The 21,130-nt window shown below is 30.6% G+C and overlaps 1 protein-coding gene across 1 annotated transcript in view; it reads right to left on the reverse strand.

The window, feature by feature from the left end:
- Window positions 1–21,130, reverse strand: part of LOC108549375 (peripheral plasma membrane protein CASK) — a gene marked incomplete at its 3' end in the record, with an annotated part of 89,809 nt that overhangs the window by 26,222 nt on the left and 42,457 nt on the right. The window contains exons 2-4 of the mRNA XM_017902726.1: window positions 17,467–17,579; window positions 15,819–15,924; window positions 9,306–9,383 (exon numbers count right to left, since the gene is read on the reverse strand). Coding sequence (XP_017758215.1) covers window positions 9,306–9,383; window positions 15,819–15,924; window positions 17,467–17,579 — 297 coding nt within the window. The remainder of the gene's footprint in view (window positions 1–9,305; window positions 9,384–15,818; window positions 15,925–17,466; window positions 17,580–21,130) is intronic.

The raw sequence follows: 21,130 nt of genomic DNA on the forward strand, positions 1-21,130 counted from the left end.
TTGTATAACATATTTTATAATATATTTTATAATATATTTTATGATATGTAAATGTATAATATATTTTATTAATTGATATATATTCAAATCATATTTATAATATTCGTGTGGATTATTTTTATTTAAACGTAAACGGTTTCTGTAATTTTCCTCGCGAAATTTGAAGTGCGTCGAAATGATATAAATCGTAAATCTAGCGTTAATCATGAGGATAACTTTTTAGAGTGTTACGGAAATTTGTAATTATTCAGTAACCGTAAATTTCACCGTAAGCATTTTTTACCATCGGGCAACGATTTTCCATTATAGGAATTTTTAGGTGTATCGTGAGAGTTTTATATCTGGCCTATATGCTGAACCAAGAATTTTTAATTGCGAGAATCTTTTCGTGTATGAGAGAATTTTTAATTTAATATTAATTATTAATATTAAAAAATTGTATCGGTACTGATGATGCTTTTATTGAAGGACTTCAATTTTTAAAATATGTAAATTGTTTTTTCAAATTGGGGTTATGAAACGTACTCCACGCTGTGAAATTTAATTGCAGAAATTTAAATATCAAATTCTGTGAGTTGTTTTATAATTGCAAGGACCATCCATAATTGAAATATTATCAGGAAATGATTTCCAAGCTTGAAACGATTTTTTCCCCGAAATCATGTTTTCATAATCCAGGAACATCGTTGTTCGTTTACCTTTCAACCACGTTACAACGTAGCAAGATTAAACCTCTGACGAGTCAGAAGAATGGTTGATTCACTTAAAAACGACTTTAAAATACTCTTTAATATTCAGGATGATGGCCAGCGAATTGAAAGTGAACGAGGAGCCAATAAAATCGATAATTACCGAAGAATTGAACAAAAGAAAAGTGTGTGTCGGATTCGTGTCACGTAGTTTGTATGCTGAAAAGGCGAGACGTTTAAATATTTGCAAGAATCTTTTAAAATTGGTTGAAATCTCAAGCCAGCTATTATATATCTAATTAATTTGAAACCAATTTAATAATTAACGTAATCTTATTGTTAGGCACTCGTAATTAACATATAGCGTTTGATGTACTCCCTTGCTAATGATTTCATGCATTTCCATAATATTCTATGGTGTGAGCTACGTGCAATGGTCCCAGGGTAAAAGCAAAGCGTGTTGAAAGTTTCTAATGGCATTTTCTGTCAAGACGGGTGAATAAATGATAAAAACGAAAAACAGAGTAACTTTGAAACGGGGTCGAGATACTTTCATGCGTTGATATGGCACTATCAAACTTTATATTTCGTGAAATATCCCATACAATGTTGTTTAGGGCCTTTATATTACGACATACATCGGATATTTTTATATAATTCCATTTTTCTTTATGGTTTCGAGTCAGAGCAGAACAAAAATAAAAATGATATATTATGGTAAAATGACGTAGTGCATACTGTCGAGTATTTGAGAAAAATATGAAAAATGTTTCTCGTCGAAGAATAATAGTTATGCATGGGACACATTATTCCAATTATTTGGACAGATAATTCGTCATCGTTCATTACCTTCCAAAAATTCTTTTTATACTATTACTTGAACCGTGGATTCCCAAAGACTGGGAAATTTATATTCCAAGGATTATTTATCATTTATTATTAATATTATTTGCTCCTTTTTCTAATGCTCATATATATCGTACATTAAACTATGGATTTTAGAAAATACAGGAATTTTAATTGGAAAGACAATTAATTATTTATCACGTTTACAAATTCACGTCACACATTGCTAGCCACACCTGAACACAAAAATAATAGAAAGGAACTCAGAAATTATAACACAGCGAAATATAAATTCAAGAAACATAAAAGAAAATTAAAAATCTTCGTATAAACCTGTTCAATCCCAAAATTACAAAATCGAAACAAATTATCATTACCAATGGGGGCAGTAGCTCCGAATTTATAAAACCACCCGGAAATTCGACATTAACCCAACGAAACAAGTCCATTCCCAACTTTCGCCCATAAAATACGTCGAATTAATCAAAGCTAACGCAATTTCCGATCACCCCGACCCGTATAAACCACGATAAAAATACGTCTTAATAATCCAACCGAACTTCCAATAAACAATAATGCCTGTTCATCAGCCTAGGTTGATCCTACCCCCTGTCACCCGGGCCATCATCTGTTCGACAAAACACGAATTCGTGCTTTCCTAGAAACACAACGACTACCGGACTAAAGAGGTGAAAGTAAAATTAACTCGGGGTTAAATAGCGTAAAAATGTCTATGCTCCTTAACCGTATAGGTCAGGCGATTAAGGAAAATGTTAAAGGAATGAGAGACAGGGATTATTGAAGGTTGACCGAGATATAAAAAACGATGGTCAAAGCGTGCCTGACTCTCTCGTGTATTTATTGCATATTCGTTAAACTGTCTAGATAACGTCCCTCTAATCGACTTTCTGTTAAGGGGTGAAATGGTGGGCGGATAGGATTCGTAAATACAACCGTTTATCCCTCTTTTCATGTGCTAGCAAGATATTGCCAGGTTGATTAACGTTTCAATCGAGTTATCGGTTATATCGAGTGTTCGATAGCAACAAGCAAACGCAACGAAATATCAACGAGAAACCAAACGAAAAGGATTTAATAAATATAGAACGTTTTTACGTGTGGCCGATTAAGATATCGATCAAGGGGGCGGAAGGGGTGAGTTGCTAGGGGTTATGCAGGGTCCACAGCGTGTTTACCGTTTGAAATATTCGTGAAAATTTCGAAGAGAAATAGGTGGAAATTAATTTCGTACTGCCTAACGTGGAGGGGCCTTATAGTAATATTAATAAATCAAGTTCACTCGTGAAACATTGTTTTCGCTAATCTAGGCCGCCCGGCTAATTTAAATTAGTGACCCATAAAAGTTTGCTAAATGTAATACGTACATCACGTTCGCGATCTAAATGCTTCGTATGGTATAACCCTGGAACATGGTGAGTAATTCGTCAAGTTAATTTTGCATAATGGCGTCTTGCAGAAAATACGCGAAGCAGGTAATGGGAATATGGAAATGTGTGATAAACGGGTTGGCAGAATGTTTAACAGTGATTCGTGTTGTTAGAAGGCACTGTTGAATGGAAAATCTGGGTCGTATATTATTTACGATAAAAATAAAGATTTATTTCGAGAAAAATTAGGTAATAATTCAGAACGCGGAATTTTTTGGTATAACAACTGATGTTACCAGATGATGAATAGAAAATATGAATTATGCAGTGAGCATGAATATTCAAATAAAAGTTTATTTACGGAGAAGTTAGGTGATAATGTAAAACGTGAAACTGTTTTGTATAATAATCTCGATGCTGTTACGAGGAAACTTCTTAAATGGGAAATTTTTATCTTGTAATAATTAGGAAATTGTAGTCAAAATTTGCTTACAGAAAAATGAGGTAATAATTTAAATATAATTCTTTTCTCGTTGCAATTTGGGATATTTTATAGAAATAAATTTTCTGAGGATGTTATGAAAGTTACGAAACTTAAAATCGTATTGCGCAGCAATTAATATACACGAAAAATACTCCACGTATAGTATCGACAATTACTTTCATGCTTCGTGATAAAAGTGTCTAGGATTTATATTTTACTATTATATATTCAACGAATATCGTTCGAAAATAAATTTTCAATTTAACTTGATACGTATGCAGTACCTATGTGATTTGTGGTTATATAGATTTTTAAATATATATGTGTTGGGATGAGTGGAACAAGTATGCATGAGATGGAAATATCTAATGAATTCAGGTTATTATGATAAATGAGTATGCGTGTAATGATTGAGGTGTTATGTGAATTGTGCATGTTAATGTAATGTATGAAAAAAGAAAGAAAGAAAAGGAGAGTGATTTGGCATAGGTCAGTTGCAATTGAGTTTTAATAGTGAAAAGACGTGTGAGCATGTGAGTGTGATAAATTAATTATATTTCAACCTAATATTTTTGTTTGATAATTTTTGTGATTAAATAAATTATTGTTCTTATTATTATTGAATTTCATCCATCGCTAACAACTTAAACAAACATTCGATATATTTAAATATCCTATGATATGAATCGAATAAATGATATGACATGATATGAATAAATGAATCGATTAAATATTAATTTAATAAATAAACACGTTAAAAAGTGCTAGAAACGAAGTGCTATATTTTTAGATTTCATATTGAGATAAAAGGTGAAACATATTGAAATGAAAGTTAGAATGTATTTATTTTTAAAAAATGAAAGGAAACTTTTTTCATCAGATTATTCCATGGAAATATGTGGTACAAACAGATTCCCCTTCCACATGTCAGACTCCATTTTTTTAATTAATTTTAGCAAATATTATCGGATAAAGTTATAAATTCGTTCGAATAGCATTATTGGTATGCAGTGAAATTTAACATTTGAAGTTTAATATTTCAATATGATGAAAAAAAATATAATTTACTTTTAAGTTTTTCAAAAATTTGAAATTTTCCAATTATTGTAGTATTACTATTCTTGTGTTACTAGATATTTCATCGCTATTGTTCTTATATACAACAACATGGCAATATAATAAAAATCCCTAGTAAACAAAATTTCTTTTAATACGAATTATATTTATTCTAAATTATTCATTATTTTATTTCCAAATCTTGGATTAAACTGAAAGCATGCTGTACGCGAATAAACAATTTAATGTGAGGAATAACAGAAATTGAACTTTAGAATGGACATTTCGTAACCAAAATATCATACAGAAAATATTGTATTATTTAACATCAAATTTTGTGTCATTTGTAATAGTTTATTTTTCCATTTGATTTTTAATTCTAATGTTATGCCCTCCAGTCATCGGGAAATGACACATTCCATCTATATATAGACAATGGTACACCAATTTTTTGAGTGCTTTGTTTTAATTCAAATTATAAAAGTTTAAAAAATAATCAGACTAAGAAAGGACACATACATGGTAGTTAAAAGCATATTAAAAATAATATTGAACTATGCAAATTAGAAAAAATTACTTAGCGATGATAGAAAACAAGAATACAAAATTGACATAATAAAGCACACTGTTGCAAAGTAAAAATAATAAATGTCTCTTGACTTATTTAACAAATTCTTCAAATTTCAAAAATTATTTAAATATATCACGCTATAGACCTAATTTTCAATTTTATTAATTTGTCAGTACCTAGCACACTTCCCAAAATTGTGCATTGCGTCAAGAATGTAGTCGTAGCAAATAATTCATCACCATCAAAACGAAGGTTGACTTGTACGATTGTTTGCGAGTAAAGTGAATTCTCGATGGTGTCGAATAATAACTTTGTAACTAGGTTTAATGCATCTCGCGTGTCTAATGTGTCTGCACTCCAAACTTGTGTCTCGAAAAGGTTACGTCTGCAACTTATGTAAGTCGTGTCCCTAGAGATTTATGTTTAATGCTGTATTGAAATTCTTTGTTTGAACTCAAAGCACCAAATATTCTTGAAACAGGTGTAATATAAATTCGTGAGAAATTTTTATTCGGGCTAATTGACAGATAAATAATTTTTATTCTTAGAAAGAGATAAAGAAGAATATGGAGCTTCTTTCGTTATACTACATAATATATTATATTTGCTCTACTGATTACTATACCAGCGATTCTTAACCTTTTTCCTTATACCAACAATGTATACCAACAAGCAATACGTGATCAAGCTACGTACACATCTACTGTATTAATATTAGTAGTATTTAATTATTTGCAGTACCTATTTATTAGAAGTGCTCTATCATTATTAATAATATATAATTTCATGTAATTGGATTCAGTTCACTTACCACCTGAAAATGCTCAACTAGTGGGACGCATACCATAGACTGTGGATCACTGTACTATACTACTATATGTAGTGCATGATATATCACGTATTTAGTATACATAAATGAATAATACAATTTTTTCATATATTTTGTATAAAACAAATTTCTTCTTTGAATCTACATATTTTAAAAGAGAAAGAATATACAAAAATATATAAAATTTATTATCCTGTTTCGTAATTTTTGTCAGCAAGTGTTTAGTATGTAAATACTGCTCTTTATAATATAGTAATAATATTACTGTATAGTACTGTATATATTGTACAATGTTATTTATACGATATATATATTACAGTATAGTAATATTCATGATGTATAGTACATAGTACGTTAATATTTGTAGTATCGAATTATGTCCTTCGTCGTAGAAAAGAATTTAATTTGTGTCGTCTCAGAGAATGCAAGTTAAACTGATTTTATTGCATAAAAGCCAAGAGAAAATAAAATTATCTTTAAATTAAGTACTGCTAAATAAGTGGAACACGAATATTCTGAAATAACTTATGAAATTTAATTTACGAAATTTTTACATAGGAATGTAACGATCGTAAGTACAGAAGGTGATGGATAAACAAGATGGCGGACTTCGTATCTAAGAAATATCTTGCTCATTTGCTTTGCCCTTAATAATTGAATAGGAATAAATTAAAATGAACAAAGAATATCTAAGTACTTTTGAAATCTTTTATTAGACCCACCTTACATTTATAATTACCTAACTTTTTTAACGAATAATATTCGGTATATAATAACTAGGTTGGTTTCGTGAAAAAACGTTTCTAAATTTTCCTATACGAATATTGTACATAGCACAACAAAGTTTTTTTTATGAAATAGCTATCCGAATGTTTCGATACAATAACAAAAATTCAACGACTGCATGAAAATCCTATTAAATCCTGTGTGACCCCTTTATTTTTTGTTCCACGTTGAAAATACCAGTAAAATCAATAAAAATTCGCGAGTGCTTTATAATGATGCCCAAAATATTCCTTACCCTTAAACGTGAAGTATATCGATACCGATAAATATTTAGATTGTCAAATAAAATGCTATTCCAATGATTTCCGTCTGACAGTGTAAGTATAATATGTCGGAGAGTACACGATGAACAAAAATTTGCAGTTAAGGAACAGTAATTTGTCAAGTGCTATAGAATTATTAGTGGTATTAGATTAACTACGCATCATCGGCTTAAGGAACATCAATCATGCATCATTAAAGACAAATAACAGGAGATAAACACGCGATGGAAACCTGAATATCGTGTAATAGCCACGCTACGCTTACTACGCATTTTCTTCATTTTCCTTTCACAAATAAAAGTCCAAAGTCAATTTCCTGTTATGTTAACATTGATCGTTTATTTATTTACTTCTTCAGAATACCAAAGTCTTCGGAAAATGATTAAAATACAGTTTTGGTACTCGATAAACTTGACTTGACCTAAATATACCTTTCCTTTTTAATAAAAGTTTCAAATTAATTTCATGCTATATTATTATACTGCTCGTTATCTATTTATTTACTACCTCAAATTACCACAGACTTTAAGCAAATCATTTCCACATTAACCTCGTTAAATTTCAGATACCTTCGACCAAACAATACCATATTGAATCCAAATAATAACAAAAACATGGATAATGATTATTAATTATTGATCTACGATATATAATTCATATTCGATAATTGTTGATCAAATTCGAGATGTAAAATTTCCTTCGTTCGATCCTATTTAATACACACACGTGCCACTCAGAATGCACAGCTTTTAAATCGCCGTACTACCATATTAGCTTATACGTTGCAGACGGTCAAAGTGATAGCTATGAGGCACGACGTGGGCTTGCAAACGACCATGAAGAGAGCAAACGCGTTTCAGAGACAGTTTTGGACGTGACATGTGCCTACACTGTCCATCATACTACCGGTTAATCTACCACTACTCAACGCAGGTGGATTCAGCAAACAGGCAGCCAAAACTTCCACGTGCAAACATCACTTGCTTACGAAAGCATGATAATCATAGTGGATGGTCGAACATCGATGTATCGGTCTACAGAAAATGGGTTAGCGTTCTGAATAATTAAATAATGCACGGTTTAGAGGAAGAGTTTTGTTAGCTTGATACATCAAATTTGATATTTAATATTGTATATATTTTCTTAAGGATGAAATTCAAGGGGGAAGGAATTTTTTAATAGGATTTCTGTTTGGAAATTTTTATTTAGACTCGTAATCTCATTATCGATGAAATTTCCGAAATATTACTTGCTTGTGGACAGATGATAATCATAGTGCATAGCCGAACATCGATGTATGGGTAAACAGAAAATGGGTTAGGGTTCTAAATAATTAAATAATTAAAATAATTCTCACAATACTTCTATAAAATCAACAAAAATTCAAAATTCAAGAGGAACTGAACAAGTTTCATAAATAAAAGGTATACAATTTTAGAAAGAATTTTAACATAATACTATCAACAGCAAACAGAGATCAGTCAAAAACTCCCTCAGATTTCTCTCTAAACAAATAAAAAAGATATCAAGCAAATGAGACTGCAACTTGGTAAAACAAGAAAATATAATAATCATGTTTATATTGTTTCACAATATACTATTCGTTCAATAAATTTCCAAAATATCACTTGCTTGTGGACAGATGATAATTATAGTGCATAGCCGAGCATCAAAGTATGGATAAACACAAAATGGGTTAGTGTTGTAAATAATTAAATAATTAAATAAAATAAATATGTTTCAATTGTTAAGAAATTAAAATTTTAATTTCTTGCCTTTCTATCGACGAAGTTTCCCTGTTTATGTACTATTAAAACTATATTAATTTCGAAGAATAATTACGATGAAATTTGCATATCAATCGAAATTTCAATTTCAATTTTAAAATCTTATAATCCTTAGTGATTTACAAATTTCAACCACAATATAACTCTCACAATACTTCTATAAAATCAACAAAAGTTAAGAATTCAAACATAATACTACCTACAGCAAACAGAGATACCTTGAAAACTCCCTCATATTTCTCTTTAAATAAATAGAAAAAGTATTAAGCAAATGAGACTGCAGCTTGGTGAAACAAGAAAACATAATAATCATGCTTATATTGCTTCACAATATACTATTCGTTCGAGAACAAGTGGAATTGTTTCTTTAACGACTCTGATTAAAATCCCTTAGAAATAATGTCAGAAACTCGACGTATCATTGTATGTTACTCTATCATTGATACAGACAATGAGAAGCTGTCGCTGTTGAGGTGAAGCCTAGGGTAAATATTTTTCTTTTATAAAACCATAAAGGGCAGCGCGGTTCAAAGGTACGTTTGAAACAAAAGGGACATCTTTAATGCCTGAAATACTTGTGCGTGTACAATGCAAAGATCTTCTTACCTGGCAACCGCCTCGCTGTACACGAATCCAGCGGTTGCTCTCCGAACGACCTCGAAGCATAAATCAGAGCCATCCATACTGAAACAGAAGCACGACATTAATGCATAATTTACAAGGTGTAAGGATTTATGGGAACATTGGGAAGAAAAAAAAGGAGGGTCGTGGTGTATCTCGAAAGCCTGTACACGTGTTTAGAAGGGCTGCATGATAAAACATGGCGATCTCTAAGCAGATATATACATCCTGTCACGTGTCGATCTTTCTGTTCCATTTACTTTAGATTATATAAAAGCAATGACGAATCGAGAGATTGTCGCTCCTCCAAGGCAATAGGTAACTTACATTTTGCATAACTAGTATTTATATTATATAATTTTCTTAAATTATATTAGCATTTATTATAAAATAAATATATATTTATAAACTCATATTACTAAATTATATTAGTAAATAAATGCTTTATAAGATTATATTTTCTATTCTAAATTAAATTTTGTAAAACAAGTTTGACACCCTACAGTAGGACACCCTATAATGCGAGAGGTTCGACCTTATCAAGAATAAAAACGATTGCAAATAAATTAATAATTCCCTTTTTAATATAACAAAAAATTATACGCATTTTATTTTATTTCATATAATAAAAACGTCAAATTTACGCGTTACTGTATACCGAGTGTGCCGGAAAATTGTGGGAGTTCAATTTAACGGTGAAAAGAAGAAAAAAATATTCCATAAAGTTTGGGAATAAACGCTTTGTTATAAAGTTATTAGTAAAAAAAAACAAAGAAAAACAATCCACGCAAAGTTTTGACCTTTCCTTTCGAAGGAAAATGCAACTTTTCGACTTTTTAAATATTTTTTTGAATTTTTCAAAAATTTTCCCATATGCTTGAAATTACGGAATACGAAATTACGCAGACATCATTATTTCGACGCATTTTCACGGAAGATTTATAGCAATTGGTGGAAACCCGATATTTACGAGAAATATAAAATTATCAATTTCCATTCGTCGAATTTACCTGTCTCGAACTGCTGACAAAATATACAACTACTGATTACGCAAGAAATAAACAGAATATAAATTAACGAACCACATTGATGATCAATAATCGACAGTGTTGTGTGAGTTGATTACGTTAACAATCGTAACGAGGTTCCTTGCTACAACGCCGTGTGTTCCAATTATTGTGGATTCATTCAATGCTAATTAGGTCGATTCATAATGATGCAAAGTTTGTGCAGAGAGACTGGATAGGTTAAGACTGAGAAACTCGAATAAACGAAACACTCGTAGATTTTCGAAAAGATTTATGAAAGAAATATTATTTGTTTACATAAATTTAACGAAATTTATGTAAAACAAGTCTCGATAACTGGTATAATATTTCGTATGATGTTTTATAGAAGGATTGATTATAATAAATTATCAAAATTAAAAACAAAATAATAATTTATGAATTTTCTCATACTCTTTATCTCCTAAGATATATCTATAGATTAAAATTAAAAATAGACGTTATGCAAGACACTTGTAAAATATTATCTCTTCAACCTATTTTTAATTTTAATATGTATATACAGATATAGTATGTAATTTTAATATATATGCAGAGCAGAAGATAAACAATATATAAAAATTCGCGAGTGATTTAAATCATATTTTAACTTTTAATTTTTTTTCTTGTTTAGACAAGATTGTGAAATTATATTAGGCAAATCTTCCACTTAAGAACTTTGCGTGCTTCCTGATATACATATGTCTATTAAAATGCATGAGTAACTCGTACGATATATCACACATACTTCACGGATAGTAGACATCGAATTTCAAATGCTGACATAGAAGTTTGTATCTTTCTAGAGTGACGATAAATCGATCAGATAATAAAAAATAAAAATTTGGAATAGAGAAAAAATTCGTCAAGACCGAGAGATTAATAAAATATTTTTCTAATAATTTTTAATGTAATTATGCTTGGAATATTGTGCAATATTTTCAAAAGAAATAATTACAAAATGCTTTAACAAAATTTCTTTGATGTGTTATATATACATATATGTAGAAATTAGGATAGTATTTTACTTTTGTAAGTGAAATTGAATGAGTGAAGCTCATTTGTCCTATAATTGTGTAATGTGTGATAAAAATATAATGCGAAAAATATATAGAGTGCCGTCTAGTATGAATAATATTTGAAACAATGTTTGGAAGAATGTGCCAAAATGAAATTGTCTGAGAAATATCAAAGAATAAACACGTAAATTTAATAGTTATTAACCCTTTGCACTCGACGATTTTTTGGCTAGAGAAGAGAAGAAATTCAAACATTCTATACTAAACAACAGACGATACTTTTTTGAGCAGTAAATAAAAAATTGTATAATTATTTGATTTCGATACCTCGCACACTGTTACATTACGTTAAATTTGATATATTAATTAATATCGATCTTCCAAATTTTATGAAATGGTGACTGAAGCTCACCTCTCGAGTGTAAAGGGTTAAGAATGAATGAGTGAGAGAAGAAACTTTTGGAAGGAGTGCTCCGATTTTATTATTTCAAATAATTTATAATATTTCTAATATATTTTCAAATATATTCAAATATTTTATTATTTCAAATTTTGTGAGTTTCTGGTTAAAAAGGTCTCGTATATTATTATCCACTCAACCCACAACTATTTCTATAGTAATTACTAATAACTGCAGTCATGTAAAGCTATGGAAACAACTTCCATCGAGTTTACTTTATGAAGTAATAATTTTGCACATGTCTAGTCACGTTACAAACATTTGGTGTTTGAATTCGGGGATTGGACACATAAATGTTATCATGGGTTTACCATTGTCGGTAATTTTATTGCTTTAATTCATTTACATAACAAATTATTATTTCATTATTTATCGAACCTGAATACCGTAACACCATAATAGCTACCTACTGACAAGGCTTTTTTCAATTGCAGTTATTCGTCCCGTTTAAAAAAGCTCACAGTGATTTCGGTGTCGCGATAAAAAAGAAAAATAGCAGAAAATCGATTACCTCCGTTTGATATCGCGCAATTTTTAGTTGGAATATTTTTCTTCCATTTTAACCAACAATTTAAAGTGGTCGAATTAAGTAAACCGTTCTGTATTTATAAATGGAAATATACACCGGATACTATTTTTATTTCGGTAAATGTTTTTATCTGAACACGGAAACGTTTATTTGCTAAAGAAGAGAGATATATGCGAATGTGCAAATAATTTCCTGCTCCGACACCTTCAACGCCTTCAACGTAATTAAACTATTTTGGTCCCACCAATATCGAAAAACTCTCTTCTAAAATGCAGAGTAACATTACCCCGCTTCATGAATCTAAATACGGAACAAGCAGGTGCAACTACGAAATAGATTGCATACATTGAAACTTTTTATCTTCAGCCCTGTTATCGTCTTCGTGGAAGCAGCGTGTAAAATTGGGCGTTGCTATGCAATGGCGGTGCTCAACTGTTAAACAGCTTTTTCGTACCTAAAAGTAACTGCAAACGATTTAATTGGTCGCTATAACATTCCATAGCAACGGTTTTAGTACACGATTTTAGAAGCCTGTTTTCGTGCTCGTATCGTTTTTGTTTCGATGTCGATATGGTTAGCTTTCCAGATTCTACTCTCAACTTTTTCGTCTGCTTTTTTTCCCCCTTTCTGCATGGGATTATTGTAACAAAGCCATTTCTCATCCTCGAATCCTTTTCACGGAATACACATTTTTGCCCATTCTTTAGTAAACAGTAAACGTCGCGATTTGATACAGTACGAGATACCTTTTTTCATTCGTAACATACATATGTCCCGAATACCATTCATACGATAAATAACCGTCGAGAAAATATTTGTAAATATTAATTCCTGGAATTAGTATTTTTACGAAGAACAATTGGTTATCTCGTAATTTTATAGAGCGATGGAAATTTGAAATGTTGATTTTTCAAAAACCATTAGACATATTGAGAAATATTTTCAAGAAAGGAATCTAAAATTTCCTAATCCATTTGCAAATTAAACTACTTTGGTTAATTTGAATTTAAATTTCTTAATTTTTAATTTTCAAATTTGCACACGATAAATAATATATTAATATAAATGAATTTTTAAATAATTATTTTTAAACAAATTATTATTTAGGTAATTATAGAAATAAGTTTCGGATAATAATTTAAAAGTATAAAACAATTCATACATTTTTTAGAAATTAAAATTTGATATTTTCATCATGTACCTGTCTTATTTCATATTTACTATATATCCGGTTACTCATAGGCGGAAGTACTTAAATATAAACACACGTTACACAGATGTTACACGTTACTGTTCTGTAATGTTCAAGATATAAATAGATAATAAAGGTGAGAACAAGCGAGATCCGTGTGAATAAATGACTGAAAAGTAAATACGTAGCTTCAGAAATGTTCAGTTTTTTAATATCACCATGACATTAATGCTTCTTCCCCCGTGTGCACATACTTGAAAATAATTGGTCTCTCGAGAATCGAATGTTTCGTGGAGAAATACATAACAGACAAGAGTGTTATATCTAGGCATGTATGAATTTGCTATCTCCATTTATTCTTTATTTCAACACGCGACTCCATTTTCTCATAAATTTGAAACCTTCAGTGAATGTTTAAAACAAATGCACTAAAAATTTTCCATCATCTTCAAGGAACTCTATTACATTATCTTTCACATTTCATATATCTTATACTCTTTTCAAATTTTACTCCAAAATTAGTAAATGTTAAACTATTAGATTTATATTCAAAAAATATATACAAAGAAAAATTTATAATTAGCTACAAAATTATTAATCTGTTTTAATTTATTATAGAAAACGAAATACAATTAATATACCAATTTTATAAATAATGCAATGTCAATTTTATAATTAGCTTCGCCTAGTATTGTATTCCAATTCAACATGGAATACAGTGGTATAAATAGCAATAACTGAGTCATATAAAATATAAATAACATTTACAACACTGCGACAGGAAATAAATGAACGTGCACCGAGATCGCAATTGAAAATATCGAGGAAGTTAGGAATTATATTATTAATTAAATAATAACACTGGAGCTGACGAGAATAACCAAAATTAACTAATTAAATAGCTGTATGAACCGCGATATTATTGCCTCAGTGCAAACTGCAACAATCGCATAACCCCAGAAATTCACTTATTAGTAAATATTATGTGAACAAGGATTCCAGCCTCGATAATTTCACACGTTATTCACTGGAAAATTCAATACTTTCGATATATACGAAGAACATTCAATTACTAGATAATGTTCAAATATCTTCGCTCTATAGTAAAAGAAAATTATAATAATAGATACTGAATGATTACGAAAAATGCCCTAGAATTAAACAAAACTTAAATATCTACATTGCATGAAAAAACAAAATTATGCGAGTAGATATTAACTATATATAAAAATACTCAATAATAAAATAAAATGTAAATATCTAGTTCCTATAAAAGAATAATAACAAATATTATAGTATTATTAAGTAAAGTACAGTAATATTATAGTAACAAATATTAACATAATATTAAAATAATAATATTATAAGTATAGTAATATTATAGTAACAAATATTGACTAAACGTAAAAGACAGTATATAAATAAATAAAATTTAAGTATCTACATGTTACAATAAAACGAAATTATATCAACACATGTACATTAAATATACCCAAGAAAAGTCAATAACTAAATATAAAATTTCCATGTCTACCTATTTTATTGCCTCGCTAAACTAGCATAATATTCACAAAGTAATATATTGTAATTATCGCTAACAACCCAAAGAGGCGTGTAATTTAATAAACCAAGCTGACTAATTAAAATTACGCAAATTACGTATTCCAACAGTTATTAAATGATACAGCTTTATGAAAATTCGAATAAGATGCACGGTAATATTTTCGTGTCACTGCTCTCCCACTTCCTCTCGAGGAGGCACTTCCTGTTTAGGAAATCGTTTGACTCGAAACTTATTCAGAAATTAAACAAAGAGACAAAAGAAAGGAAAAGAAAAAACCGAACGTTAAAAGAACGTTGGCTGCGAAAAAAGGAGCTGTCGTCAACGAGCACATTCAAAAGGTCTTTCAAGAAATTATGAACAAATTCAGGCACATAAGCGCGGTACCAAGACATCGCTACGCTGTTATGTCATTCCACACTTCTCCCACCGTTTAAAGCTTTCGAAACGCTCCAAAACGGTTTAAACGAACGTTTTATGAAATCACGAGAACTCCCGTGAAATCTAAAGATCAAATCGTGACGAAAATGTATTCCGCGCTTTCGTTGATGAATTATTAAAATGGCGAACGGTGAGGCTAAGATCGAGGCAAACGGAAACTCATGCTTGAGAATACACGTGAAATTTTGGACAAGACTCGGTCTCTTTGAGCAAAGGGGAGAAGGAATAAATTAAACATGGTCATACTTACTATTCGAACACCATATAGAGCATACCCTCCGAGCTGTAGGTTTCCAATAGCTCTACGATATGGGGATGCTTTAACATGTGACATATCGTGGCCTCTCGCTTCAGATCTGCAGCAATCATACATTTATGGCGTTTGATTTTTTTATGTTTCACAATGGCTCGTAAAATTTATGACAGAACACAGTGGGAGATAAAAAATTCATTGCTTTCATTTTTCGGGATTACATTGCAAGTAAATTTCGTTACAAATTGGAAAACCAAACAAAAAGTGAGAACGTAATTTCATTGTAAACAGTTTGAAGAGTATATATAGTTGCATTTATAAAATTATCACTGGTAATCAATATTTTTGTGTCACTTTAAAATATTTTGTATATTAAATAATATTTGTGTAACTGAACATGGTATTATATGTTTAATATCTATAAATATTTACAAATATTATAATATACTAATAAAACAGAAATTAATATTCTAATATATTATACATAAAATTAATTCGGAAACAGCAATGATAACAAAGAATTTAAATAAAGAGTTCAATGACTCCTCCATTTTTGCAGAATTATGTATTCAGAAATTCTCTAAATTTTTTAAGTTATCTTTATATGAATTTATTACAAAATATAGAACTATCTGTTACCTCATTCGAATAGTAATAATTTAACAAGAAATTGGACAAATTAAATTTGAAATATAAAAATATGCAGAGAATGTATAATTATGAAACATATAATATTAATGGCTTTTGGAGACAGTCAATGAAGATCACTTTATAGTTAAAAATTATTATAGCTATAAATATTGTGGGCCTGAAATAAGTTTGACATAAGGCAAAGACGAATTTTGAGAAAGTTAGAAATGCATTAGAAATCAGATTTTATAAAGCTGCTTTCCAGTACATTGTGACGTTCAAGCTGTTCTTATGAAATTATGTTCTAACTATGACGCATTTTCATAATATTATTAACCTTTAAAGCGATGCATCTCCTTTTTACCTATTATTAGAACTATGTACCTCTTAGACGAACGTATGTAAAAAAGATAATTTTTATTATTAGACACGTAACAAATATACACCGTAAGAACTATACACCTACGAAGTACTCGAGCAATATTTCTCATAAACAAACAATAAGCATCGTTATCAAGACCAAATACGAAGAGAATTAATCAAACGGACCATATACTCTTTTATTACATTTTTATTGAAAATATAATAAAAGATATTTCTATTTATCTATCGAAAAAGAAATCAAAATCTTCTGAAATACGTTAACTTTTATCGCTAACAATGTTAACGTCAAAAGCTCCGCGTATAACCTCTCCGCCATCAACGCCCCCTGGACGTGTCCCCAATCCGCGCAAATAAAATCTTACACTCCGAACCTAGAAATCCTTCCTACGTGTTCCACATTAAAATCGACGAGACACGTTTAGGAGAACGAAAGCAATTTCAATCGTATCGCACAATGGACCAGGCGAATTCATTGCTGCTCGGATCGTGTGCACGTCGTAGTGTGAAAGAGAATACGTAAACATGAAATCGAGCAGAGAGAATACGTTTGTTTCGAACAGGCTAGAACGGCGGAAATTAATGGCGGAACACCAGAGGCATATGCACGCGTCCCGATTCCCAACAGACTCACCGTTCGTGCTTAAACCTGGGCTGGATGTGAACTTCGCAACGTCCACGATTTTTACCGCGAACACCTGCACCGTCTGTCGGTGAATGCATTTTCTAACCACGCTGAACGGTCCCCTGTAACAGAGAAACAGAAACAACGTGCTGAAACGATCGCGATCACGGTCACAGGACGACTAACACGCGGTCTATCCCCACCACTCGCCATGCAACTCTAAGCGCGGCGACTATATGGAACTCTGAGCGAGTAAGATATATTCGCGAGGACGTCGGTTGGCTAATTTGCCGTATGTTAACCGCGCGCGCATTCGTCGAATTCGCGCAAAACCATAATGCACCGAATGATCTCTATTCAGCGATCGAACGGCCATACATTATTGCGATTGTCTCGGGCACGCTGGCCCTTTAAGTTAGCTAAGTAAACCGTTACGTAATCGATTCGGTCAAGATATGTGTGCATGCATTTGTAAGAGGAACGTGTGATATCTGGGTCACCGATTTTGATTAAATTTAACGTACGAAGCACGGTACACGTATGTAACGTGGGGATGATAGTATTTATCTAGTGGGAGCGATGAGTGTTTGGTCGAACGATAGACGTGGGAATAAAGGTTGGGTGTGGAGGTTAGGGGTGTGGAAAAGAGTGTTTGGATTGAGTACTTGAGATTACCTTGTAGGATATAGGCCACCTGTGATTTGGAATGGAAGTACCTGTATATCTTTTAGGAAAAAAGAGGTTATGTACGCGCAATGGTAAGTACACAATCACAGCCAATTAGTAGTTTGTAATGAAGGATTACAGAGTGATGGGTGAAAATCGATATGCATATGTAAAAAGTACCCATTTCATTTGCTTTACACAGGATTCTCCACTCCACACAATTCTATACAGAGTGTTTCATATGAAGGGTAAGAGAGAAAACAGAATATATCTGTTTAATAACTTTGGGTGTACATTTTGTCAATGGCAGTTGGCATTATAGCAGATGGAACTGTACACTTACTCTTCTGATTTACTAAATAAGAGTAAAAACTTATTAACTTTCTTATAGAGAAACTGTGAATGATACAGTTAATTTTATAGAATTTTCTTCCTTTATTAATGGACTTTGAAGTATTAAAATTAAAATTAAATTTTTATATAATATAAATTAAAATTTGTTTGTAATTTATATTTTATTATTTTTATTTGATGCTATTGTTTAAATAATTATATTGGTATTACTCATTTATAAATTATAAAAACTCAGAATAATTATAATATATGTGACTAAATGAAAATTATTCTATTGAAAGCATAGGGGAGGATATCACCACTGTATATCCTCACTTGAGTTTTGATGATAGAGAAAAATATTTTGTATGCAATTTGAATAGTATCAAAGGACGAATATGTATTAAGGAATATTTTGGTCCAATCTCATGTTATTCGAAAATTTCAAAGTCAATGAGTTCCTTTCCTGTATGTAAATGTGTACTTTTTTACTTGCATATTGTTATTGGTATTCAAATCCATGCAAAAATAGAAATTCATTCGATAATATAGGGACACTTGTAAAATGGAATTAAAAGATTATAAACAATTAAAGCAGAAATTCGTTTAGCATTCACTCTTAATAATCCCAAATCATTCTGTTCTCGCTTCTCATTTATTGTATCATCGCAATAATATCAACACGCCAACTTGCATTCGCTCGATCATTACACCACCATTCAAATTGAATTTAATTACTTCTGACAATCGATAATCAAATATGCGAATAAATTAATAACTAGCAACCATACGTAGCAAACTGTTACCATATTACAATAATATCTGCAATAATAATATTCACTATGAAATGACCTTTGGTTCCTGAATTAATCTTAATACTCGATAGTATCATGGCTGACCATGATAATCTGCATTCCATTTCCTAATTTTAGTACAATTTTCCAAAAATCTTTAAATACTTATTTGTTCCCATATATGTTTATTAAATTTAACGTTATAAACACTATATACACTATAAATTTAACGTTATATATATTATATTATTTATTATTTATATTATGTACATATAACGTTAAATTTGTAGTGTATATAGTGTTTATATTGTATATAATAATAAATAGAGAAACTATATATATAGTTGCTCTATTTGAAAAAGAAATCTTTTAATATTTATTTACTAAGTCATCATACAGCAATAAATTATGGTGCCCTGTTAAATATATTATATTATTTATTATTTATATTATATACATATAACGTAAAATTTGTAGTGTATATAGTGTTTATATTGTATATAATAATAAATAGAGAAACTATATACATATATTTGCTCCATTTGGAAAAGAGATTTTTTAATATTTATTTACCAAGTCATCATACAGCAATAAATTATGGTGCCCAGATAAATTTAATATTGTATAATCATAATTATAACGTAAAAAGGCAAAAGTGTCTAAATATTTATAAATATTTCATTACCATCGTGTTGCAATGAATTATCAAGCCTCGTTGGATTAAAATTATACAATTATAAATAGCATGGTATGAAAGGAAGTGAGACCTTTAGGAAATTCATATAATATGATGCACCTAGTATAACGCGCAAACATTTGTTTACCCACAATCGAGTTCGTCAGCAATCGTGCAAAGCAAATCGGGTGAAACGAAATCCGACATGCGTGTTTACAAAAGATCAAAGTCTATCTCATTAAAACGGATCATAAAGTGTTCCGTTGAGCAACAAGTATTCTCGCATAAATGCCCCACCGTGAAAAAGCTCATACCTGGGTGCTCGAAGATTCGTGTCAAGAACTAAGGAGACGATAACTGAGCAGAACCCGACTTCAACATATCTCGCGATACCATCGACGGAATCAAGCTTTATGTCTCAGTGTCTCTAGACAAAAGTGTATATCGTAAAAAGGAAATTGTTCAATTTAAATTCTCAACTCTTCGCTCTCATCCTCTCCCTCGTTTGGTGACTAAGAAACTTCTCATTTCAAGACACGCTACGAAATTACAGAAGCAAGGGTTCTAACCTAATTGTCGAATCCTTGAAGCTTGAATTTCAAATATCGTAAGATCTCAGGATTCGAAGTTTCAAAAATTCGTAATTCTCAAAGCTGCAGGAAATAATTCTAACTCGAAAGTGAAATATCTTGTTGGAATAACCGAGGTCTGAACAAAATTTTTATAGATGCACACAAATATATGATAACATTGAAAAATACGTAATTCAGATCCTTGTTTAAGGATACTAATATTCGAATATTTTACAAATTTAATTTACTTCTGTTTTGTTTCTAACCATTATAGAATCAGATGGGTGGTAATGTCTTGAAAAATGAAAATCTGATCTAATATAAATATAGATTAATTACAGGATTATTGCCATAATCAGTGTCATGAAAGTAATACCATCTAATTGTCGAATCCTTGAAACTTGAATTTAAAATATCATAAGATCTCAGGATTCGAAGTTTCAAAAATTCGTAATTCTCAAAGCTGCAGGAAATAATTCTAACTCGAAAGTGAAATATCTTGTTGGAATAACCGAGGTCTGAACAAAATTTTTATAGATGCACACAAATATATGATAATATTGAAAAATACGTAATTCAGATCCTTGTTTAAGGATACTAATATTCGAATATTTTACAAATTTAATTTACTT

This window comes from Eufriesea mexicana, unplaced genomic scaffold (assembly GCF_001483705.2).
Source record: "Eufriesea mexicana isolate 0111107269 unplaced genomic scaffold, ASM148370v2 scaffold1913, whole genome shotgun sequence".
Classification (NCBI taxonomy): domain Eukaryota; kingdom Metazoa; phylum Arthropoda; class Insecta; order Hymenoptera; family Apidae; genus Eufriesea; species Eufriesea mexicana.